Here is a 25,939-nt window from a genome sequence, read left to right as displayed (position 1 = left end):
AAAAGCTTATTTGTTAAAAATAACGAAAGCAAACATTTTTATTCACTTTTGTTTAGAATTTTAAATTAGTTAAAATGTGTTTGACTATTAAGTGAGGACATACCAAAGGGACTTTGGAACATAGGCTACCCTTAGACAGTATTGTCACACAGATAGTCACGTGGCCAAAATGAGTAGAGGAGGGAAACTTTCTAGGGTGCAGAACAGAAAAAGACAAAGGAATAATGAAAAGCAATGCATTAGAACAAAAACAAAGTATGGGTAAATAAAGTGAGCAATACTTTTTTTTTTTTTTTTTTGCTATGGTATCAAAAATCTATGGCTATGGTATCAGTTGGGGTCGCATCTTTGTCACTTTTCCACCCCTGATGAGACTACATGCTTTAAAGCTAAAAATAGAAATGTGTGGAAACTGCCATACATTTTGTGAGTAGCTACTTCCTTTATTCCATAGCCTATGTATCAAAGCCAGCAGAGGTGTTGTGTTTGTGTTGGGTTTGAATGGACAAGATGAGGAAATACATATATATAGTAAAAAAATGACAAATGCAGTTGTGGGTGGATTTTCTTTTTTAAAATCCCGCCCTTTTCCCTTATCATTTGCCTAATGGCACTAGCCTTCCTCCCTCTCATTTCTGCAAACTCATGATGAATCAGCAATACAATCCTATAAGTGCATTTACTCAATACATGAAAGAAGAGGCGCGTGAACTTAAATTATTGACATACTGGTCTACAGTATGGCCAGTCTAAATGCTCTACTGGGTATTCAGTGTAGTCAAACATCCCTTATCAACATCAATCAATAGTTATCACGTTTAAAATCTTTTATCATATCCAGTATATAATGTTTCAAGTCGTCAGTACAGGCTTCATTAATTCTGCATGAAGCGAACAAACCCCTACACGTGCATGCGCGTTATTTGACTCGATTGTAAATTCGCACGTGAGCAAAGAGCATTCAGATACAGAGCAGCGGGCTTTTACATTCGACTACAACACTTAAAGGGCGGAGCCAAAGGAGGCCAGAATCGTCGTGACAACATATGAAACTACAGGGGGCTGGTCTTAAAAATTGTGTAACTGAGCTATATAAGCAAAAAACGTGTGCTTATTATGTGTTTGGAACCGTTAAAGACAAAGCGGTATCTCGTTGGTTTAGAAGGACAGATTTAGGTAACATATTCGGCACCATTCACCTCTTTTAATAAAGCGGTGATAGTGACGCTCGGTAAGACTATACCGGCAAATTGTAACAGTCTAAATCTGATTCGGTTTTAAAAACAAACAAACGAAAAAAAAACATCATTCTTTGTCCATATTAAAATCGATGTTTTAAAAAGTGCATGTATGTGTGCATGAAACGTTTGTAAGGATGGGAGTCGGAGCTGATAACAAAAGCGTGAGCACATCTGCGAAGTTTACATTGCAGCAGCTTGAAGAGGAAAAAGAGGAGGTAGAGCTCGACAAGATGACACCCGGCAGTGCTGAAGCCATGAGGCTGGCAAAGGCTGATCCCCAGTCAACGGAGAGCAGAGAACTGTGGGGTCGGCGCCTGGAGTTCGTGCTCGCCTCCATAGGTTATGCTGTGGGTTTGGGAAACGTGTGGCGCTTTCCGTACCTGTGCTACAGGAGCGGAGGAGGTGAGTGACGAGACTACTTCTGCTCCTCTCTCATGAATCACCTCAGAGCCGCTCTGACACCGCGCTTGTAGTCATCTCTATTGCTATAAGTCAGTGTGGCCAACCAACATTCAGGAATCCATTTTGTTATCATGTGACATAAGAACTACAAACCATAACGCCAAGCGATTTCCTTTATACTTGCCTGTATGTCAAGATCATCATTATTATTATTTTTTTTAAAGTTTGACACAAAACACTGGACTTTTTATGAAAATAAACTTTTTGTTCAGGTCAAATAGAGTAAGGCTTAGGAAATATCTTGATGTTTGAAATTCGTTTTTAACATTTTTTTATTATTATTATTATTATTATTATTATTATTATTAATTAGCAGATTGAGTACATGTATGTTGTAATGAAAGTCTTAATAATTTTTATTTAAGGGTGTACCACCTTTTTAGACAATTCTTTTTTTTTTTAAATATTTGTAGAAAATTGTATAAATTATTTTCATGACCTACATTTTCAAACTGTATTTTTTTGACCATTATTTTGTGTGTATTTTATTTATATTCATGTAATTTTATTTGAAGCTAAGGTTGCAGCAGTTGTGTAACTATAAGATGTAACAATAGAAACTCCAGGAGTTTGTGCCATTGGATATGTCTCTTGGTTTCTCACGCCAGACTTTTTTTTTTTTTTTTTTTCCCATTGTTAATTATTGACTTAAAACATATGAGTTAGAAAGAAGAGATTGTTGGTTCCAAGAATAATTATCAACCTTAAAATTTCCTTATTGGGGTTGGCTATATACAGTATTTTCAATTAAGAGATGCAATATACACTGTCCCAAGAGTAATAATCAATAAAACTCAATTTCTGTAAGAAGTGATCTGTGATATTTAGGACAGATGTCACAAAAGTTTACAGCAGCTAATCCTCTCCCACTGCTTTATGTTTGTATTGCTCCATATATTTTTTGTATGCTTCCTGTATATGCATATTGTCCAGATGAATGTTTGCTTTCTGCACCTTTTTTCAAAGAAAGTAAAACCATTCATGACCCAAGATTCTTGATTGTTTTTTATTTATTTATTTATTTATTTTAAATCTTCAAAAAAAAAGTTTAGAAGTCAGAAGGAATAGATTTGTAGCAAGACCTTTTTATCTCTATAGAGCATGTGACTAAATCATCTTGCTCTCCTGAAAGACACTTCCTCTTTTCATGGTAAATCTGCATTATGACTTGCAAGAAAATAGTTTTAACCTCACAGAATGACTCTGCAAAACGAAACAAATTGTGGTTTAGAAAATGGAATTACAAAACTATTTAACTACTCTTTTGATGTATCCCTGTCAAATTTCTGAAGACAAAAATACAGTACGTTTGTGACCATTGAAGTAAAACTATTTTTATTAATAATAATCAGTTATTGTCATCTTTCACATGTTCCAGGTGCTTTCTTGATTCCCTACTTGATCATGTTGTTTCTCTGTGGTATCCCACTGCTGTTCATGGAGTTCACTGTTGGGCAGTACACCCGTCTGGGACCGGTCCACGCTCTGGCTAAAATATGTCCCCTTTTCAAAGGTGAGTGATCCGTGTGCCCAGTCCCTCATATCTCCAGTCTTCAATTCTACCATCTAAACGTAGTCCTAAAAAATGGGCAGTCTTTTTATTTGAAATGTTGTCTGGGACATTCCAGTATTTCAATCACACAAATAGCCTCCTGTTCAACACTGTTCAAACCTGTTCAATGATAATTTGAGATTGCTTGAACTCATTTGATATGTTTTAGGAATAAGTTATTTAAAGATATATTTTTATTTATTCCTTGTAAAACCACTGGATGGCTTTGCCTGCTGTGCACCTTGGTTTTTGCTTATCAGTGATTATTTATGTCCTGCTTTTTTTTCTGTTGTTTACTGTGTCAACAAAAGTGAATGCTCATCGTATATCATGGAAGTTTGGTTCCTTGCATACTGTACATGGTTATTGAACAGTGTTACAGTAACATATTTTAAGCATTACAACTCTTTGTAACTGCATTATCATTTTTGCTGGACTATGAATGATCTTGTCTCTTTGCTTTGACCTGGCATGCATATTGACTGCAGAGCTTGTCTTCTTCCCTTTACGTTGGATTTTCCAGATTAAATGTGTAGACCAGCAACTATATTACACTTGATCTGTGATGATCTAGTGATGGCTGATCCTATTACTACTTGGTTTTCTGTACCTAAATCAGCTTTATCATATTTGATTTCCTGTGTTTATAAAAACATACATTGTTAATGTGCAAACAACAACTACATTTTTCTCTAGAATCCTGATCAGTTTTAAGTGAAAAATCATTATTACTAATAATAATCTGGAAGAACTATTTTTAAATCAATGAATTAAATCAAACCTGAGCCAAGAGAAAAATTAAATTGAGGGCAATCTATTTGCAACCAAAGTGAGTGTCAACAATAAGAAGTTCAGCCATCACTATTCGTCATTTGGGTTTCTTCATTTTTTTATTGTCATTCTTTCACCTGCTAACAAGGACTTCTTTCCTCAAAGACAGAGATAGTCTACCCGGTCAAATCTTTTGGGTCCGTCCCTTGATATAGGGCTCATTTCAGAGCCGATTATGGCTCCTTGGTAGCAGAGGGACTGAAGCAGGTAGTTCTTTCTGTATATTCTTTTGACTGAAATGTACACTTATGTCACATTCTTTGTGATGTTCTGACAATCCACCAAAAAAAATAAAAGTGAGTAATGGCCTATTCAGTGGATCTCCTTTGTAATAAAGCTCCTCCTTTTACTTCTGCATTATCTATCTTTGTATGCTCAGTAAAGTAACCTGGTTATGGTATTTGTCACAGAAACAAAATTCTTACATACATTTTAATTGATGCAACTGAATATCCCTTAATGCAGATCCAGGTTTTGTCTGCAAATCCAGCCTTACTGTCTGTTCGCACAATTTAAAGTGTAGTTGTATATCTACTGTGGCTGATTTGAAGCAAACATCTATAGATGTGAAACCCAAAGAAGTATTTGGGGCCCAGCTGTTCTCCATAAGAAAATAATGGTAACATGGGGTTTATTACTTATTGAAATATAATAAATATTTACATGGCAGGTAGTGTTTTCTCTTTTAATGATATCTGATGCCATTTTAGGTTCAAACTTGTTCTCAATTAGAAATCCATACAAACTTTTTAATAACTTTAACATATCTGTTTATGAAATAAAATTCAGAGCAACACAAAGTCTACAATAATGTTATGTGCAGTGGATAGGTACCATGGTCATGCAAAAACAAAACAGTTTGGATTGACTGTTGATTCTGGATTTCCAGTAGAGCATCCAATGATCCCATAATGCCTCTGGTCTATAGTTTTGCTGAAGCTGTGGACTCATATAGGCTTAAGTTCAGGAGACCAAAAGGCACTGAGGGAATCTGGGTGACCTTAGAGGGCACCACGGAACGTGCCAACAACAACATTCCTGTTTTTAGAGCTTTCTACTATTCAGGCCTGAAACAACAAATGAACATTCCATTTAGAGGGTGGGAAAGGGACACAAAATAATGTCAAGATCCACAGAGAGTGATGATAATTAATCCACGGATTTAAAGCTGCCATCAAAACATGGAAAAAAATCAAATCAGTGATCTTTGCATTGTCATTCTCCTATCATGTTGATTTGGGTTACAAGGTAACTAGGTCACACTGAATGATTATATTGGTATCACACACCTGTCTGTATTGGATTCAGAACTGTTCAAACTGTTAGACTTGGCAAGTAAATCATAAATAGATCATTAAGAATATATTAGCACATTTCCTTTCTCCAAAGCTTATTTGAAAAAAACCTGATGTCTTTGAGAAATGTTTTTTGTTTCTTATTATGTGGCTGTTAATTTGTAAACATCTTCCTGATGTTCATATTCAGTTTCTAAATCAAATTCTGTTTCACTCCAGGCTTCTGTGAGATTTCAACCCTGATTACTGTATGGCAGTAATGAATTAAAATCACTGGAAGCAATGCTGTTGTGATTATATCAGAATGTCAATGTGTCAAAGTGTATTACGTTTAAACCTGACTATTGAATCCTTTTGTGGAGAAGGCATATTCTGTGGATTGCTAATAGTCCTATTTCTTATTTCTCATGATGTAATTATCACTTAAATTCACTGAGAAACAGAACTGCTATTGTGTAAGCAAGTGGTTCTCAGCTTTTGATGTTGAGGTTATAGCCAGCACATTCAAATAAGCTCAATGATATTTTTGTTGTATCAGTCACTTTGTGAAAGCTAGCCAAAGGCAGATATTAACAGGTTGCATGGACATCCTCTCATACAACTTGGCAACAGTTTTGTGCAACAATTCTGTCTGCCAACAGCATGAAACCATTAAAATTCATTTGACTTGTAGAAACCATGAAGCTCGACTTAAAACACAGTAATATTGTTGGTTGTTTCTCTTTGGCCTGTCAATTGTCTGTTCTCAGTGAGCATTTGAATTTTTTGTAATAGTGGTGTATGAGTCCCTCAGTTGTTCTCAGTGTGAAAAGATGGATCTAAAAATCATACAAAAACAAAACAGCTGTGGATCATCCATGTAACAACACGGTATTAAGAATCAAGCGTATGTAAACTTTTCTTTTTATAAATACAACTGTTATTTTCTCTTATTCAGGTCAGTACTACATAAAAAATAACATGCATTTTGTATGGTCCCTCATAATTTGGTAAAATAATTAACATTTTGCAGATACTGCAAAGAGTATGTAAAATTATAACCACAACTGTATATACTGTGAGTGTGTGTGTGTGTGTGTGTGTGTGTGTGTATGTATATATATATATATATCTCTATCAGGTAACAAGTATGCAAGAAATAGTTAGCTTTTCATATACTGAGTGTGCCTGAGATCTTTTGATAATAAGTCTTATATATATCAGGTAACAAGTATGCAAGAAATAGTTAGCTTTTCAATACTGAGTGTGCCTGATATCTTTTGAAATTAAGTCTTGTGCATCTTTAAAATGTGAAATCTAATGTTTAGCATAACATTTGAACAGCCTTACTGGATTCATTCATGCAATCCTTAAAAAATCTCCTAGAACCTCTTGCGTTATCCCTGGTTGTTTTAGCCAACCACCAAAAATATTTAATAAAAAAGAATAACAGAAGAATCATGGGAATCATGAAAAGTTTTTTATTTTTTATTTTTTTTTAACATATATTTAGAAATGTTTTCAGATAGAGCCCTCTTAATATAAATTGAACAAAAACATCTGTCTTAAAGATTTGCTTTGTTCTTTTGGAACTTGTATATTAACCTAAAACAGTACTTCTGGAGTTCAACGGATTTATTCTTTTTCTTCTAAAGCAAAAGCTAAACATTTCAGAGCCTCTGAAGAGCCCTAGGTGCTGTTCCAATGTGAGTCTGTTCAGCAGTGAAAAACTTGGACAAGGTGGCAGAAAACGGTGGCGTCTTTTGGTGTCTCACTCTATCTTTGTCTGTCCTCAGGTGTGGGTCTTGCCACAGTGGTGATTTCTTACGTGCTCTGCACTTACTACAATGTGCTCATGACCTGGGCTCTCTACTACCTGCTTCACTCTTTCAGCCCCTCATTGCCATGGCAGTCCTGCAACAACACATGGAATGCAGTTGGCAACTGTTCCACTGGTTTTCCTGGCAATGACACAACATCTGCAATCGGCAGTCAACAGTTCTTTGAGTGAGTAACATGATTTAATTTGTTTACTGTCTTTGTCTATGCCATATTTGGTGAAAATTCTTGATTTTCTGTCAGAGGTTGATTATAGTTGTGTATCACTCTCTACTGTTGACTTTTCATATTCAATGTAAATGGAACATTTTGAGTGCTTTCTTACTGTGTGTAGAATTTGTGGATTTCCAATAAAATTATGGACATCAATGAACCTTTAATGAGTCTATATTTTTTTTTAAGTATTATTCATTTAATCATCAAGTCAGTGTAATGTTTAGAGTCCTGAGATTTGCTCTGTTGTGTGACTGTGCTTTGTTAGCATTATTTTTCAATGTTTTGTTTTTGTTGTGTTTTTCAGTCATAAGGTGCTAGAAGTGACCACAGGGATTGAGCATGCTGGAGGGATTCGTTGGGAACTCTTTGGTCTTCTAGTTCTGGCCTGGGCCATTGTTTATTTATGTATCTTTAAAGGGGTCAAATCCACTGGGAAGGTCTGAGTTCAGAGCTCACATCATTTCTTAACCGATTCAATGCATTTGAATAATCTAAATTAAGCCTTTAGTATGGGAAACAATAGCATATTTAAACTACAAATAGATAGTTAAGGATTTTAGTCTTATAAAAAATATAAACAATGTGTTTGTGTTTATAGAGAATAAGGCTAATTATATAAATGGGGTCATATGACGTTGCTAAAAAGAACATTATTTGTGTATTTGGTGTAATACAATGTGTTTATGCAGTTTTAAAGTTCAAAAAAACACATTATTTTCCACATTATGTACATTATTGTTGCTCCTCTATACCCCGCCTTTATGAAACGTGTCGATTTTTACAAAGCTCATCGTTCTAAAAACAATGGCCAGCTGTCCAGTGCATTGTGATTGGCTGAATGCCTCAAGCGTGTGTGACGTAAATGTTATGCCCCTTAACACTGTGATGCCGTGTGTCCCGGCACAATGAGACAAAACCAATAAAACCCATTACAAACGAGGCATTTGTAGCATCCAGTGGGGACATATTTATTGATTATAATGACTTATACTGTCTTTTTATGCGTTGCATTGCGTATCACGCCGCGCGTAAACATAAAAACCATGGTCTGCATTTTGTAATCAGAGAAAAACGACATACAACAAGCTCTACTTTACACTGCTCAAAACTCTGGTTTGAATCATCAGTGGCAAAATTCTTTAAAATAAAAAAAGTACTTACAAGCTGTGAGTCAGATGCGTCCGACTGTCCTTGCAAAGTTGGGAACTGCCCTACTTTATAGAAACACCCCTTGTGCCACAGATGCATTGTAGGCTACTGGTTCAGGAAACGGTTTCTCATCCTCCATAAAATGTGCAGTACACATCTAAATATTTGGGTTGAACTGTTCTGGAACAGTGTTGTAAATACAACCTAACCACTGATTTCTAGTTGTTTCCTTTTTAGGAAGAAGAAAGTAGTTTCGCTTTCACAATGAAAACACACAACATCTCCACAACATGGCAGTGGTGGCAACAGCAAAAAATAAAAGTCACACACTTTTTTCTTTGCGCGAACATTTGGGCACCGTTATGCAAATCTTCCCACATCATGGTGTAGACATGTGGTGGCATGTTAGAACGAGCCGTTTTAGGAGGGCGTGGTTTACTCTTAACTTTTATAAAGAATATCTTTGGATTTATCTTGATTTGAGACTTTAGTCTTTGCAACTTTACAGATCTTCTTAATGCACCAAAAGCTTGTAACACTCTGAAGAGAAAGGAAAAATTGAAATTGCATCATATGACCCCTTTAACAGTATTAGTAACCATATTTATCATATTTATTCAGATGAATAACCCTCAATATATTTAATCCTATATGTCAAAAAATGAAAATCAAATAATATATATAAAAAAAAAAAAATAATAATAATTTTCTATATTATTATCTGTAGAGAAGTTATGTACTTTTGCCTTATCACAAATATAAATCTCTCTTGTTGACTCTGTCCATAGGTTGTGTACTTCACTGCCACATTCCCTTATTTCATACTGTTTGCATTGCTGATCAATAATGTTCAGTTGCCTGGAGCAAAAGATGGTATCCTCTTCTTCCTCATGCCAAACTGGAGTAAACTCTTGGAAGTCCAGGTGAGATTATACATGACTGAACATACATGAAGTCACCGTAGTGTTAAAAACAAACTAGAAGCTGTTTACATGCTACCACATCATTACTGTAGTACCGCTGACACACAACAAGATTACTGTGGGAACTGTGGTGGTTTACCATTTGACATGTAATTAACACTTGGTGAAGCGAATCAGCAGGTTTGAAATAACTTAACACCAGAAAATCTTCGAAAACACCCATGAGTCATGTAAAAGCTAGGGCACTGAATGAATGGCATGTTTTATTTCTCATGACACACTTTTTCCCTGTTTCTATTGAGGTTGCTTGTATAAAATGCTATGACACAATCGCCAAACCCAATAATTTCACATTGTTTGTTTTCATAAAAAGCTTAACTGCAGAAATGTTGGAATTAAATTGCTATTAAATATTCAGATCAGTTGAGAATCCTAGTAACTCCATATAATAAAGCAAAACATGACACATAATTCCTGTAAATTTTTTAGTAAAAAACTCAAAACTTTAGACATGTTTATGTTAACAATGTATGGACAAAGGACAAAAATAAAACCGCTGCGCTTTGTTAAAACTTATGTTGTAGGTGTGGGTCAATGCTGCTGCTCAGATCTTCAACTCTATTGGCATTTCCTTTGGTTTATGATATCTCATGGCCAGTTACAACAAGTTCAACAACAACATCCTCAGGTAAGCAAATATAGCAGTGTGAAGGTTTAGGGGTATTGGTTGGTTTCATCCAGGGTGCTGATTTTACATTTTAAAAGCTTATTTAATTTAAAAATAAATGTATCAAAGTAAATATAGAACTAAAACTGTAACCTTGCTTTTTTTATTTGATTTAAAGTTTATTACACTGATCAGAGCTGCGGTAAGGGTGTGTAGCACATTAGCTCAAAAGCGCAAATATTAATTAATTATAACTTGTTATAAATTATTATACATATTTGGATCAGCTAATGGAATTAATATTACAATCAAAACAAATATGTTCACCCCAACCGAACACCTGGTGTTTAATTGTTTATTAATTCTAAAAAATGGTTATTTCCAGGGTATGGAAACAAAAAAATAACGTCTTATTGTACAAAACTACTCAGAGCGTGCAGCCAAAATCTCTCACGATTACGGACTAGCAAAAAAACAAACGACCTTGAGTGTGATACAAAAACAAGACTTTATTAACTAAACACTAAACACTTAAACTATTCTAAAACACACACACATATAAATGCATACACATTAGCAATGGAAAGAGAACTTAAGCAGAGTACAGGAATGCAAGAAGTTATAGAATTGTTGAGATTCAGCCATGAGTACTATTTCTTAGTTCTTAGTTCATTTCTTCTTAAAAAGGGTGGGGAGTACTTAAGTTGATAATTTCATGTCTTGTCTATTTAAATAAAAGTGTCCTGATGGCAGTTTGTTGGCTGAGTTTTTCTTGATGAGAGAGAACCAGCTGAAGCTGTCTGAGGATCTTTGGTGAATGGAAAGACCAAGGCCGCAGCCTGATATAACTTAGGAGTCTATATACTTCTAGCTCAAACATCCTCATCTTTTTAGAATCTTAAAACCGCCCTGATCTTGTGATCAGTGATCTTTTAAAGTGGAGGATGTCACACCCTCAGGATTTGAGTGAGCCAAGATGGTTAGTCCTGATAACTGAGCCCTCTTGGACAGGGAGGGGTGATAGTTGCACTTGGTGCATGCAACTCACAAAGTGGGTTTTAAAGATTATTTGTTAAATATAACAAATAATTGTGTGTCTGCTCGGTCCAGTCATTACAAGGGTCTCTGTTATTTTCCAGGAAAACATGATTCTTTCTCCTCATCACTTTTCACCGTTTATTTTACAGGGGACACATTATCGTCTGTCTGGCTAATTCAGGCCACCAGTATCGTGGCTGGGTTTGTTATTTTCTCTGCCATTGGGTACATGGCCCACATTCAAAACCTGCCTGTAGATGACATTGCCACTGATGGTAAGTTTGTTTTCCTTTTCTCTGTAATAACAGTTTCTGCAGCTGTGAATCTAATCCTCCCCAGTCCTTGTGTTTCAAGGTTTGTTCACAAGCAGGAAATTAACTTAATCGCTTGTTCTGGATGAACCAATTTTACTGTATGGTTTATTGCTGTGTCCTCTCTGTACAGCCAAGAATCACAATTTAGTTTTAAGGACCAGAGGATCACAAAGGATTTCTGTTATCTTTTTGATGTGCTATTTGCCCAATGAGGAGGGTGATCACAATCATCCAAATCCTAATTAGTCTACACGAAACAGGACACTGGCAATGTAAATACTGCTGTGATCAGTGAGAGTTGATATAAATATGCACTACTTTCATGCACAAAACAGGCCTAAGTATGTCAGTGTCAATGCCATGCAGTCTAACGAAATGAGAATGCAGTGGGAAAATTCCAGCTCCAGAAGTTGAGATGAAGCAGGATAATAAATGAAAAGTTCTCCTTCTTTACCGCCAGAGAGAGGATAAGTGTGAGAAGAGGTGAAGGGTGGGAGGATTACGCTAAAGAAAAAGAATAAAAGGGACTATTTCATGGAAGAAAAACAGAATCAGGAAGAATCGAATGAAGGTAGACTAAGTAGAACAGTGTGTGAAAACAATGATTTAAAAGCATGTCCTTCCTTGAGTTGAGCTGCCCTCAAGAGTACTTCACAGCAGTTTTAAAATATCATAATATTTTTGTGTTTATATTACAGCACTGTTTGTTAAAACTTGTTGTCATTGAAGTCCATCAGTTTCCACAAGTTTAAACCATTAAGACCCTCATCTGCCGTTTGGATAAGTTATCCTTAAGAAAAATGATGAGTTCACACACTGATTCGATATCATATTTTGGTGTGATTTATTTTGTTTTATTTATTTTTTGAGGATAGGCACTTCCTCCCTTGCTTTGATCACCTTATCAGCAAGATTTCACCCAGTCAATCCTTCATCTGACTTTCTCTAGCTAGGCAGATGTTTTCCTCTGAGAAATGCAATTACAAAAATAATTTTCTCCGGTTTCTCCAGCTTCTTTTTTTTTGTCTCCTTCCCTGTCTTATTTTGGGTTTTGTGTACTATAGGAATCTCTAATCTGCACTTTTTATCAATATCTGCACTGATTTGGGGGAAAAAGTGTAGAACGATAAATGATTTAAACATGCAAAAAATGTGTTGTGTAATCTCTTTTCTCTTATTACTAATCACTTATTATCTCTTAATACTAATCTCTTACTGGATCTGAAAACAGTTAGATTTCTCTTCTTCCTGTTTGCCAAGACCTCTGTAATTAGTTGTTCAAGTACTGGTGTCATCTTTCTCTATATCATTGAGAGTGAAATTGTGTGTGTGTGTGTGTGTGTGTGTGTGTGTGTGTGTGTTGTGTGTGTGTGTTTGTGTGTGTGTTGTGTGTGGTGTGTGGTGTGGGTGTGTGTGTTTTCTTGCAGGGCCCCTGGTCTGGTGTTTGTGGTTGTATCCTGAAGTTTTCTCCACTATGCCATTCTCTCAGCTCTGGGCTCCTCTGTTTTTCATCATGTTACTCTTGCCTTTGGATTGGACAGTCAGGTATAATAGGCTTCAAAACATAATTTCAATCCATAGTAAGCTTTCTTTCAGTCTAATTCCTAGAAAAAGCAGGCAGCTGCTATCTAAGAAGCCATACACACAGGATGTGCTCTTGTTTTCTCTGTCAACAAGTGCTAAACTGACTTCTTTAACCTTTGCAGTGGATCTCTCACTGCTTTTTCAAGTATCTTAGACTGTATATGTAAATACAAATGAATACTCAACAATTCTTTGCATTCATACTGAATCAGTTTTTGTCACAGGGCATTCTAGAATTGTCTTTGTGCAAAAAGTGTAAACCTAATGCAGCCTTGGTGAAGTTTGGTAGGCCACAGATGGCAAATTTGTTTGTTTTATTTTCTTTCATTCGTTGGACCATTTATTTCTGCAGCTGATCCTTGTGTGTTCTCAATGTGTGTTGGCAAGCAGAAATTCATGAAATCAAGCAGGAAAATTCAATGAATCTCTTGGGCTAAAAAAGGACGGTCGGGGGGGAATTTATCATCTGCTATTTTATTGCTATGTTTCTGAACTGCCAAAAATCATACTTCAGAGATTTTAAGGACACAGGATTCTCATATTCCCTTTAAAACGTAAAAAGCTGTTTTTTCATTGCACACAGTGTCAACACCTTGCTAGCAAATGAGAACAAGAGCGCAGTTAGAAAATCCATGCCCCATGTGTTTAGATGGAGCGGGAAAGTACATGTCTAATTCTTGTGTGTGGAAAAGTGATCAGAATGAGGGAAGGGCCCAACTCACCAGGTTTTTCAACAGAGCTTTACACGTGTTTGTGCATTTTGACCTGTTATATGTGTACATGTGCACTGTGCAGTTTGCCATGGTGGGAGGCGGCTGTAACGTTTATCATGGACGGATTTGGCAAGAAAAATTCTGCCCATTTTTAAGAGAAAGGAGCTGATCGGTCGTACTGGCGGTGTGCAGCTTTGGCTTTCTGCTGGGGATTCCTCATATTACCAGGGTAAATATTATCTATTTTTCACTTCATTAACAAGTATTGTGTTCTTACAGTTGAGATTTTGTATATACTTGGATCAGGTGATTTTCTGGACCTGGAACTGTTTACACTTGACACTTGGAACATAATTTTAGTTTGAGAAGAAAAAAATATATGGATATTGTATCTAATGTATCTTTTTTAAACTATATTCCATTTAATTTGAAATGTAACAATTTTAGAGCTTATAAATAAATTCAACAAGTAAAGTTCAGTAAATATGTTTAAATAAAGTCAAGTTTGTTTGTTTTTTTTACAAAAGGAAATTATATTCAGTTTTTCATTTGGACCAATTTAACAATACATGCAAAAAAGAAGACAAAAGCTATATTTCTACATACGTTTTTACTAACTTAATTTAAATGTGTGGAAAAATGTTGTCTGTGACCTTTTCAGTGAGCATATATAATCGAAGCAAATGAATCAGAGTTTTATTCTCGTTCTTGAAATGTACAGTTCTGAACTGAATCAAAACTTAGCAACTGATTTTTTTGCTAATAAGGTTTAGGGACACCATTAAAGACATTGTAAAAAAAAACACATCTTAGTTTCTTCCATACTTAAAAAAATATCTAATATTATTTTGGGGAAACTTAAAGACCAAATAAAATAAAAAAATTCAAGCACCATTTATAATATCTGCTGTATAGCCATTGTTTTAAATATGGACACGAAAACCTAACCCTCATTTTGATGAGTATTAATGAAATAATATTGTGTGTGTGTGTGCAGGGTGGGATATATGTGTTTCAGCTGATGGATCACTACACAGCTGTGGTGTCTCTAATGTTCCTGGCCTTCTTCGAGGTGCTCGCCATCACACTCATATTCGGTGAATTTCACTTCCTTCAGTCTGAACATAGAAACTCAGATCAGAAACTCAGATGTAGCCATTGTACCACTGCTCCTATTGAGATATTAAGGTTTTCTTTCTGCTTTTATCTCACCATCTTTCTTCGCTCTTCTACACAACTTGCTTTCCTCACACACATTCACAGGAGTGAGACGGCTCAGTATCATCTGGTGGAGAAAATGCTGGGAAAAGAAACCAAACCTCGGTCTTTTCCGTGTTTTGTTGGCAGTTCCTGTCACCCATGCTTGTGCTGGTGAGGAAAGAAAACGTAACATTTTTTTTGTAAAACCTCTATATCTTACAACATTGACAACTATATGGATGTGTGTTATGGAATAAATAGCTTCAAAGCTTCACATGATCATTTGTAAAAAAATAGTCATTTTTTTTTTCCCAATCCAAGACCACATTAAGTAGCAGTAATAAACTGAAATAAAATCAAGGACCAATACTCATTTTTATTTTGTCAATGATTGTATTCATCTGTGCACACAACTCCTTATACATGGGATCGGTGCTTCCTAAATGGCCTTGCATTACCTTAAAAACTTTTTTTACAATTTGAGGACATTCTTAACATTCAAAATACATTTATTTGATAGTAACCATAGAGTAGAGCCTGGTGTGTGTGCTGTTCAAGTGCAGAAAGTTCAGATGGGGTATAAAAATACTTTGTTTTGGTTGAATGGAATAATAATCGTCATCTTTTCATGGCTCTCTCTGCAGGGTATTCTGATCTGATCTCCAGTCGATTTAAGCTACACCAGTAGAGCAGAGGTGTGTGGCGTGGTTCATCTCTCCGTCTCCATCTCTTGGATTCCACTGGGGCTCGATCTTACGGTAAGTCCTAAACACATGAAGGGCACCCTTCTGAAGGGCAGAGGTGGTGGGAGGGGGTTCAGGGTCGGCAGGAGGGGGTCTCGTCTCCATTCATCCTGGATTCTTCCACTGGGGGCTCTGCATGAGCTTTGGGACCACAGAAGGGGTCTATGCTACAGGTATGTACAGTGCACAAACATTCACTATATCAATATTTGTTTTGTTTCTCCATGTCAAAATGAACCCAGTGCCTCTCTCTGTCTCTGACGCAGAGGTTGAAAAAGTCCATAACCCCAACTGTAGATCTGGGAGTCTGTTTCGAGAAACCATTCTGCCGAGTCCATTGTGCTGTCGTTCACGGCTGCTTAGACACTGCGTGTGTGTTCTTGGTATGTTTACTCATGTAGAAGTACAAAGTTGCCTTTGCTTAAATTATATAAAAAAAACTATCATTTTATGTTTAATTAGGATTCATATTCTATTTATTGTATTTGAATTAATGATAAAAAGAAACAAACACCAAAAAGGTTCGCACAATCTACAATATTGGGCATTAAAATTAATATTTGATGAAAATCTGTTTTTTTTTTTATTGCCTAATTGAATATTTTTTTATATTTTTTTTTTTATTTTTTCATATTACAATCCTTGTTATGTTGATTATCTGACAGTATGTCTTTTTTCTATCTAGGTAAAAGAAATTAAGAGATTTTTTATTCATATTTTTATTCAAGATAAGAAATGTTAAAAATACACGAGGATTTTTAATGTTTAATGAGCTGGCAAAAGGGGGATTATGAAAAGATTTGCGTTTTTCTCTCTGTTAATTTAAACTTTAAAATATAATTAAGTCGCCGCTCTTGGAGCTTGAAAATAAATGAAATTTGATGGCAGATATCTGGTGATATACACCGATCTGAACGAAACGGATGAAACCTTTGAATTTAGACACAACCCACCCGAAAACTGTGAAGACACGGCAACCAACACATGCCTTGTTTTCTTCATGAAACTCAGATGTTAACATCAATTTGTTGGGCGTACAACAACATTCCACTCTCATAGGCTTTTAAACTCATTTCAGATTCTATAGTATTTCTAGAAAAAAGACATGTCAGAGAGGGCTTCTCTGCTTTTTGTCAGAACGCCTTTGTTGTTCACAGTGAAACCAAGGTCATATGACATGAAACTCTCCATATACAATCTGCTGTTATGACCTGACAGACAGATTTTGCTCGCTCGCTACTTGCTTACCTTGAACTGTGGCCTGGCCAACATATTCTGTAAAACACCCTGCCCAAGTTTTAGGATAGAAAAAAAAAATAAATAAATATGAAAAAAAAAAAAAAAAAAAAAAAAAAAAAAAAAAAAAAAAAAAAAAAAAAAAAAAAAAAAAAAAAAAAAAAACAAAAAAAAAAAGAGTGAAAAAGAGTAGTAGAATGTTGTAAGTAAACATATTGAATGAGCCTCATTATTGTAAGCACTTTCTGATGTATATCCGTTTACAAAAGGTAAGGCTTTATAGAATTTTTGTATATAGATATAAAAATCTTCTACATAATAATTCATTCCTTTTTTGTTATATTTTTCTTTTTCATCTTTTTGTAGTTATTTTGTTTAACTATTTTTTACCTACTTTTAATTTTTAGAGTAAAAAAAACGAACCCAAAAAACGTTTATGTTTTATTTTTACCGCTCCAAAAAAGTGGCCCCTTTTTATAACTGCATATTTCATTATTTTTTAGAAATAAAAAAATACCTTGTTTTAAAAGGCCAACTTATATAGTATCACACTCAAGAACTGATTAAATTATATTGGGTAATGAATATGTGTTGGTTGTTACTGTTTTTTTTTAACTTAACATTAAAGCCATGTATTCAGAATAAATCTATATATGTATTACTATATGTAGATTTTGTTGTTTTGTTAATGAAAACACACCAGGATAAGTGATTTAATCTTAAACAGTTTTTTTGGTTGTTTTTTTGTTTTTTGTTTTGTTTTCTCTTTGTTTGTTTTGTGTTTGTCTTAATTAAGTATTTTAAAGCTGTATTAAGGTTGAAAAACATTTTTGCTAATTATATAGTGGCTAAAATGTTCCGTCTCGTTTTTTTTATGTCATGACTGACAGTTTTTATATCGCAAGGGGTCGTCCAAAATAAAATAAAAGTCTTTGTGTTGTTTCAGTTTTCAGTGCCATATTATTGACGTGTTCATACTGCCGTTACACCACAAGATGTCATCGACAGCAAAATATTAACTCTCTACTGATGTGGTCAAACAGTAAACTATTTCATTTGTCACACAAACACGGCCATTCATAGGCACGTTTTAAGGAACAGTATCATAATTTTCTATAGGTTTATATTAATATTATTTATACAATATCAATAAATGTATTATGTAGATTATTTAAAAAATAACTGTGAAAAAAAACAATATTAGAATTTTTTTTTTTTTTTTTTTTTTTATATAAGTCTAGTATAGATAACCGTATTTATTTAGCTTTTCTAAATGAAAAAAAAATTAATGGTGCAATTGTTTTTTTTTGTTTCTTTTTTTTGTGTTTTAAACATTTATTTAAATAGAAATATCACATTCTGCTTATGTATATAAGGAACCATTTACAATAGCAGCCTGTCAGACAATAAAAGTAAATTGACCGACAGATTTAAGGTGTTGCATTTTGTTGTTTATGTTGTCACATTGCAAAAGTTTGATGGGTTTCTGGGTGTTGTGTAATAAGTTTTTAAATATGACTTATGGTACCGCCTTTCTTCTAGATCAATTGGGCATTTCCTGTGTCCTGGGCCCACTTTGTTAACTGAAAGTGGAAAGCACGTACTAGGACGTCAGTTGAGACTGCGGTCTCGGAGGAGGCATATCAATTACCCTGACTCCCCGATGCAAAAAAGGAGGCTGGCTGCCACCACAAAGTGCGGCTCATTTATAGCCAGCGAGCAGATCACTACACTGCAGCCTGTGACCAAGCAGGAGCCGTGTACCTCGGTGGGAGAGATGTTCTACAATATCCTGTTAGCCGTCCCCTGAAATACGCACAGTTGTGGGTGCAGCGGCAGATGACAGGGACATTTTGTTTTGTGTGCTATGCCATATGTGTCTACCAACAGAGAGGAAGTGTCTGTTTAGCTTTTCTTTTTTAGGGACCGGCACGACTCCAATACTGTGAATGTGTCTGCCCACAGAGAAACACGTTGCTAGGCGCGTACCCACCATATGTAGGAATAGGAAATCCACCCCCTGTTTTATATCTACGGCAACACTGGTGGCTAAAGTGCGTTTAAAAACTCACTTTGTATGTGACGACAGTGGCCGGGATGCAATGACAGACGAGGATGTGGGAGGAAGCGCAGGTCTTTGGAGAGTACCCTAGGGCTTGGCGACCTTTCGGCACCTCCTGGCTGACCCCTAGCTGACCTGTTGCGGATATACCTTTGCCAATGAAGCCCAGCCCAAAATTGCCCTTCTCTTCTCTCCCCTGCTGTGGGACTGAGCGCAGGTGTGTTTGTATAGCCACACTCGGTGGTTTTTGTCGCGGAGGGGAGAGGGTTTTTTTTTCACTTCCAGTGAAAGAGGAAAAAATCGTGGCATGAAGGGAAATGAAGACACGTTGTTCCCCTCTTTTTACCACACACCACAGACCATAATTCGCTTCACAGATAGAACACAGGCATTTTGAGCCTTTGGCATTGACCTTTCCATAATGGTTAGATATTGTTTTGCAGTGAAAAGAGCAAGCCATAAGCGGTCCAGTTTTCGCTTCAAGAGTTGATCCTCTATGTATTGATTACTTGAGATAGGTTTTTGGAATTCTCAACTCTGTTTTATCTTTTGTGGTTTTGCATTGGGAAAATAAATTTCACGGCGCAAAAAAAAAAAAAAAAAAATAAAAAAAAATAATGTTTAATTGTCCATCTATTGTCAATAGTGTAGTTAGTGATTTAAAGCAAAGTTCCACACAAATCGCATTCAAATAAAGCAGTTATTCGGTTGGTCAACCCTGAATAAAAAAAAAAAACCATGTGCAACGGAACCTGATGTGAAAATAAGCATCGTCACGCCCCAAAATTCCAGATTATGTGGATTTTTCTAATTGAAAGGACTCCTGGATTGTTTTTTTTTTTTTTTTCCCCCCACTAAGCCGCAAAAATTTTAATTTTACTGAAAAAAAAAAACAGTGTATGTGACAGCACACCGTTAGGACAGCAGTTTTCTTTTCTGCCAGTTGAAAGATTTCAAATAAATAAGCTATAAAGTTTTTTCTTCACAGATTAATACGTCATAAGGTAATCTTTAACAGCAGAAAACAGAAAAAACTATGCACTCACTGTTATTTTATTATTATATTTGCCAAGATAACTGAATTCTCGCGATCAACGTGGGGATTCTTGCAAGAGATTTTTCACACTTCTCAATTTACATTCTCCTACTCTTTTTAAAAATGTCATTTCATGTAGTTTAACCTTTACAGTCCAAAAAAAAAAAAAAAAAAAAAAAAAAAAAAAAAAAAATGGTTGTAAAATGCTAGAAAAACATTCACACTACAAATTACAGTGTACAATACAAAATACATAATATACAATAATAGTTACATTTTTGTTTTTGTTCAAACCATATTAGAATCATTCACATATAAGTTAAGTTACAGGTAACCCCATGTTAACAGTTTTTTTAAATGGACAATTTTAACAGTTCGTTTTACAGTATGTGTGTGTATATATATATATATATATATATATATATTACACACCCAACACACCACACACACTCCTGTAAAAAGACTGGTGTATATTTATATATATATAGTATATGATCTGATATAGATAATTAGATATCGATATATATTATAATAGATTATTATATATATATATATTTATATATTATATTATTTTACAGGTTTATCCACCCCATACCTCTGCATTCTACTGTAGCAGCTCCAGGACTTCGCGGTCATTTGTTTGTATTTTTTAATTATTATTTTTTCCAGAATGGATTGTGGGGAAATGGGAGATGTCGTTAATAACTCAACGAAACTTCCAATGAGGTCTCTCTTGAGTTATGAAACAGGCCAGCCTCTGGAGCAAACAGCAATATGAATAAATACTCCTCTGGGGATGCCTAATCACGACGCAAAGACCCGGGAAAATAGCTACGACCAGTTACATAAAACTGCAAAGCAAGTTGATACAATGAATGAATGAGTGTGTTTCAAAATAAACAAGACTCTTGCCTACTGTGTAATTGCCCCTCAGGCAAAATAAAGGGGGCAGCTGTGTTAGCAATAAACACAAGCTGAGTGTATGCAGTCTCCGGCCAATCTGTGTGTTTTGGCTTGCCGGTTGTCTTAGAGAGAGTGAGTTTGCTGAAGGGGGAGTCCCGGTGTAGTTGGGGGGTTTGTGTAATGAAGCTGTTGCGTGTGTGCTGAAAAACCATGATAAGGCATCAGAATCAGAGCAGGCTCAAAGGACACAGAGAGAAAGTAAAAGCATGCTTCTGAAAATATCCATACTTCACTCACTGCAGTCACCTTTAGTCTTTACTTTACCGTCTGATGCCAGAGTATATTATGTCTGTGTTACTACTTTTTGTGTATTTTTGAGCTTTATCTTTTCCTTGTGTTTTTTCCCCCACATCTGCTGCCATTGCACACACCCAGTGCCACAAGTGCATTATGAAGACACAAACAAACACAAAAACCAAAAAAAAGATTTTTAATTTTAACTTTTTTGGCAGTTGAACTTGGTTGGTGAGAGATGGCCTCGCAGTGTGAGTGAGTTAGTGAGCAAGCAGACATGTGACCTTATGGAAATGAAAAAGTGGCTATGATTGTCTCTGCTCTACTATGATAAATCTGCTTTGCTAAGAAACCATCATTTGTGTTGGTGTTTTGGTGTACAATTACAGACTCTAAACCAGGTCTCTGTCTCCTAAAATAGAGCCTTTGCCTAAAGTGTGGCATATTGGTTGTGTGACTCTACTGTTTCCACGAGGAGTTTTAGCCTGTAGTTTGCAGATCTTTGAATTTTTAGCCTCTAGTCAGCTAATTGTAACTATAAATTTTTGAGTAGGTTTTTGTTCCTCCTCACTGCCACAACAATGTTAGGTGAGTTTTAGTTGTTTGGGCCACAGTCTTATGTGTAGGAACGAACAACAATAGATCATGCTGACCTCAGGTCTGACCTTTTCTGGCCTACAGGAAATCAGGCAAATAGAATGCATGCAAATCCTTTATTTTCTCATAGCCTTGAGTCCTCTAGAGTAGAGCAAAGCCCACGCTTTCCTCGGTTGTTTACTTTGCATTTTATTTTAATATTGCATTAATAGCAATGCGTTATGGCTCTGCTCTTTCAAAGAAAGTACTGTAAAGAATACTGAGTTATTAACACTTCTGTGTCGATGACATGAAGCTTGTGGTTTGGATAGAAAAACATTGTTCCTGGATTTAATCTACACATATAGTTACTACATGTCAATCATTTCACATATCATCGTACGCCATCAAATTTTGCATTTAAATCCGCATATACGAAGGTATTATACATTTTTTACTAGGAAAATATAACGTTTGAATTTATTTTATTTTTTAATTGTTGCAATTTAATATTGGCTTAAGATTTATTTTTATTAATTTTTCAACAATGTGATGATACTAGTTGTTTTATTTTTATTTTGATATTTAGAGAGAATAGATTCCTCACATAGGAGGTATGTTATTAAATCGGCCATTGTATTTTACCTAATGACCTATTCAAAAAATTTGAAATCACAACATAAAATGCATGTTGAATTATGGGTCAATTTGGTACCTGGCCGAGTCGTCTCGAAAGATTTTTTCAGATACTTCCTAAATCTTTTTTTAACTTTGTAAGTGTATATTACATTAATTCAATGACGTAAAATATATTTATGATTTTAGTGTTAAATTATTTCCCTGATAATTGTAACATACTAAATAGATAATATAAACTAAGATTATATACCCTAAGAGAAGGAAAAATAAATGAAAGACGTTCTTGGTTTTTTTGGCATTGTTATTTATCAATATCCCAGACAGTTTTTTTTTTTTTTTTTTTTTTTTATTATTCTTAATTTCTATTTTCCGTAGAGTTTTTTTTTTTTTTTTTTTTTTTTTCCTCTTGGCTGCTGTTTGGTTCTCTACATGGGCCATCCCATTATAAACTTGCTAAATGAGATTTGAGCCCTTATTTCCTGTCTGCCACTGCAGGATGTTAGTGGCCTGAAACTACATCATTCCCTAATGAGTCATGAGGCCCAATTCACACCACTTCCCAGCAACTGGCATTGTGAGTCTGCTTTTCATCTTGGCGTTGCACATTTCAATTTTTGGCCCACTCAGAGTGGAATGGAGTATAAAACTGTATAAAAACTCACAAGGTTTATAATTAATATAAAATTCTTAAAAAGTGAAGTACAAAAACAAAAAAAAAGGTTTCAAGGGTTTTTGGCGAGGACTTATATCTTTTGTTTTTTTTTTGGATTGGATGGCTCTGTATTGTTATTAAATTAACACCTCATTTTCAAAAGATCTACTGAATTAGCATAGATGTTAACCAATTAGATATTTTTTTTTTAATTTGAAGAATTTTAGCATTTTGTAAGTAGATTTTGAAAGCTCCTAACAAAATATGAGTTGTACTTGCCGTCTCATTGAGTACTCTGTGTCAAGACCAAAACGGGGAACGCTGGCTGTGTGTGGGGTTTTTGAGTGAGTACTTGGACTGTTTTGTTGCTTTTGATGCTTTTTTTAATTTAAATAATAAATTACCGTGCCAATTAATAGCTGGAGTTTGAATGAAACTGTTTCTTTGGCTGGGGTTTGTGCATGGTTCATTTCTCCCTTTCCCAAAGCATACACACCCAAGACAAATTATCTTTTTTTTATTTCTGCAAAAAAAAGGTCCCCTAGAGAAGGCCTTGCTTGTGATCAACAGAAATTAGGCAGTTGAAATATGAGATAGTCAACGTGAAATAAATTGGTTTGACCATAGTCATGCATGATTGTGCAACCATATTCACACAGTAACACTGCCTGCAAGAGTTTGATTTATTATAGTAAAAATTATTTTCTGTCAATACCACACTGCCAATCGATTCCTGGTTGCATGTTTTCAATGTAAAGCAGGCAGTTAGTTTAACTATATACATTTTTCAGCTTGAATATTTAGATGATTTACAGTAATGTGCGGATATTCTTGGTGTCATCTAAGTCTCTTTATTAAACTTCCATGTGTAATTTATTTAAAGCAGCCAGTGGTTGTCCTCTTTAATGGATTGGCTCTCAGATGTTAAATGTCTCGTATCTGAAGCTCTTTGCAGGGCCTGAAGTAAAAGTGTGAGGTACTTGTATAATTATACATTGCAATTCTAAGAGGGGCGCGAGATTATCAAGATAAGCGGGAGGAAATCGGAGATCACTCAAAATTACATGAATTAAGTTGCAACCCCCTCTAAAAACAAGACACACACATTTGACCGTCTGCTGAATTTGGAGGATTTTAAAAGGTAAAGAGGACATGAACTCCACGCGAGTGTTTGTGGAAATCTATTGTATTACATTCTCCAGCATTGAATTTGAGAATGATCTGGGTGTTTTTGTAATGGAAGCCCCCCAAGAACAATCCTGACTGTCTGTACACAGGAGATAAAGTAAACACTAGTAAATATCACAAATGTTACATTGTTTATTGACCTCGTTTAGAGTTCATGCAGATATTTCCTTTTATGTAAACAGAGCGTTGTTTGCCTTCCCAACCAAACGTAATTTTAAATGTGTGCTGGTTCCGCAGACCTTTTTGGCAACTCCACTGATAGGGCTATTTTTTATACATTATATCAGAGACTAAGTTCGGTAACATATGTTGTTTATTGAAACCAATGCAGACTTTTTAATTTTGTGGTCTTTCAAATTCTAAGCTACCTTGGTTAGCTTTGTAGTTCTCTTCAGAGTTCATCAACTGAAGGTCAGATGAAGTTTTGGAAGCAACACGAGAAAGTTTGAATCTTCACACAGGAATTTCTTATGGTGATGCCTCATGAAGTTTTTTTTTTACTTAGAATAGAGTATAAGACCTGCAGCTGAGACCGTTAGTGAGTTCAAACCCTGAACTAACATGAAAATGTCAGACCCATGTTACCATACATGACTGCGTGTCGTACAAATCAGTGCATCGCTTAGCTTAGCATTTTTCAGCATTTGATTTAAATGTGACTGTTGTATACTGTCTGGTGTCTCCAATTCATCATGTCTTTTTTTTACAATTTCTGAAAATGAGCTGTGATTATGGAGCATATGTGCAGTGTCGAGTTGAGCTGGTCACTGGACCATCATCAACATTCCAATGATTCCCTGCACAGTAAATTCAGAAAGGCTTCAGCTTCTCTCACTAGTAATTTTTTGTTACTTGAAAACATTTTTAACTGAAATGTCTCTATTTTGTAAAACAATACAGATTAAAAAAATCTATTAGATGTGGGAAAAGGGATTTTTTTTTTTTTTTTTTAATAGTTCACGAATCAGATTCACCTTGTGCCATGTCATAAGAAAAAACGTGTATGGCTGTTGTTTCTTTTCACCTTTAAAAAAAAAAATTGCCTTATAAAAATAACCTACTTATCTGTGTTGAATATATTTTTAAAATGTAATTTATATTTTCCAGCAGCCCATTAACTCCAGTTCCTTAGGTTTCACGATTATCCGGTTCAGAAATCATTCTAATATGCTTGTGATTTTGCTGCATCAAGAAAAAGATTATCAATGTTGTGCTGCCTTACTATTTTTCGTGCGAGAGCGTTTGGAAACCGTTGTTTTGCAGTTTTTGATTTTAATTGATTTTTTGATTTTTTTTTTGATTTTTGTGATTTTATTCTAAATACCCCGTTTGTTGGGATTTTTTTATATTTTATTTTGTGATTGATTTTTTTTTTTTTTTTTTTTTCATTTTGGGTTGTGATTTTTTTTTATTTTTTTTGATTTGTTTATGATTTATTTATTTTTTTTTTTTCGGATTCTTGTGATAAATAGAAAGTTCTAAAGAACAGCCCAAATTATTTGAAATTTTTAAAAAATGATTTTGTAAACTTTATAAATTATAAATGTCTTTTACTGTAAATTTAACTTATTATTTTTTTCTTAAATGTTACTTGTTGAAGGATTGAC

General features: G+C 35.1%; 1 protein-coding gene and 1 long non-coding RNA gene across 2 annotated transcripts; both read left to right on the top strand.

The window, feature by feature from the left end:
- The first annotated feature begins 703 nt into the window (after positions 1–703).
- LOC122145162 (sodium-dependent serotonin transporter-like) lies at positions 704–10,131 on the top strand. The gene is made up of 6 exons (XM_042757377.1): positions 704–1,643; positions 3,082–3,216; positions 7,157–7,367; positions 7,720–7,852; positions 9,353–9,487; positions 10,072–10,131. The coding sequence occupies exons 1-6, from the start codon at positions 1,376–1,378 to the stop codon at positions 10,129–10,131; spliced, it is 942 nt and encodes a 313-aa protein (XP_042613311.1). The 5' UTR covers positions 704–1,375.
- Positions 10,132–13,685: 3,554 nt separating this feature from the next.
- Positions 13,686–15,125, top strand: LOC122142882. Its single transcript, XR_006158833.1, has 3 exons — positions 13,686–14,032; positions 14,801–14,900; positions 15,067–15,125. It is a non-coding gene; the product is annotated as an uncharacterized LOC122142882 (long non-coding RNA).
- Positions 15,126–25,939: the final 10,814 nt, after the last annotated feature.

Source organism: Cyprinus carpio, chromosome A5, assembly GCF_018340385.1.
Source record: "Cyprinus carpio isolate SPL01 chromosome A5, ASM1834038v1, whole genome shotgun sequence".
NCBI classification, from domain to species: Eukaryota; Metazoa; Chordata; class Actinopteri; order Cypriniformes; family Cyprinidae; genus Cyprinus; species Cyprinus carpio.
This window is presented reverse-complemented; position numbering and strand designations above follow the sequence as displayed.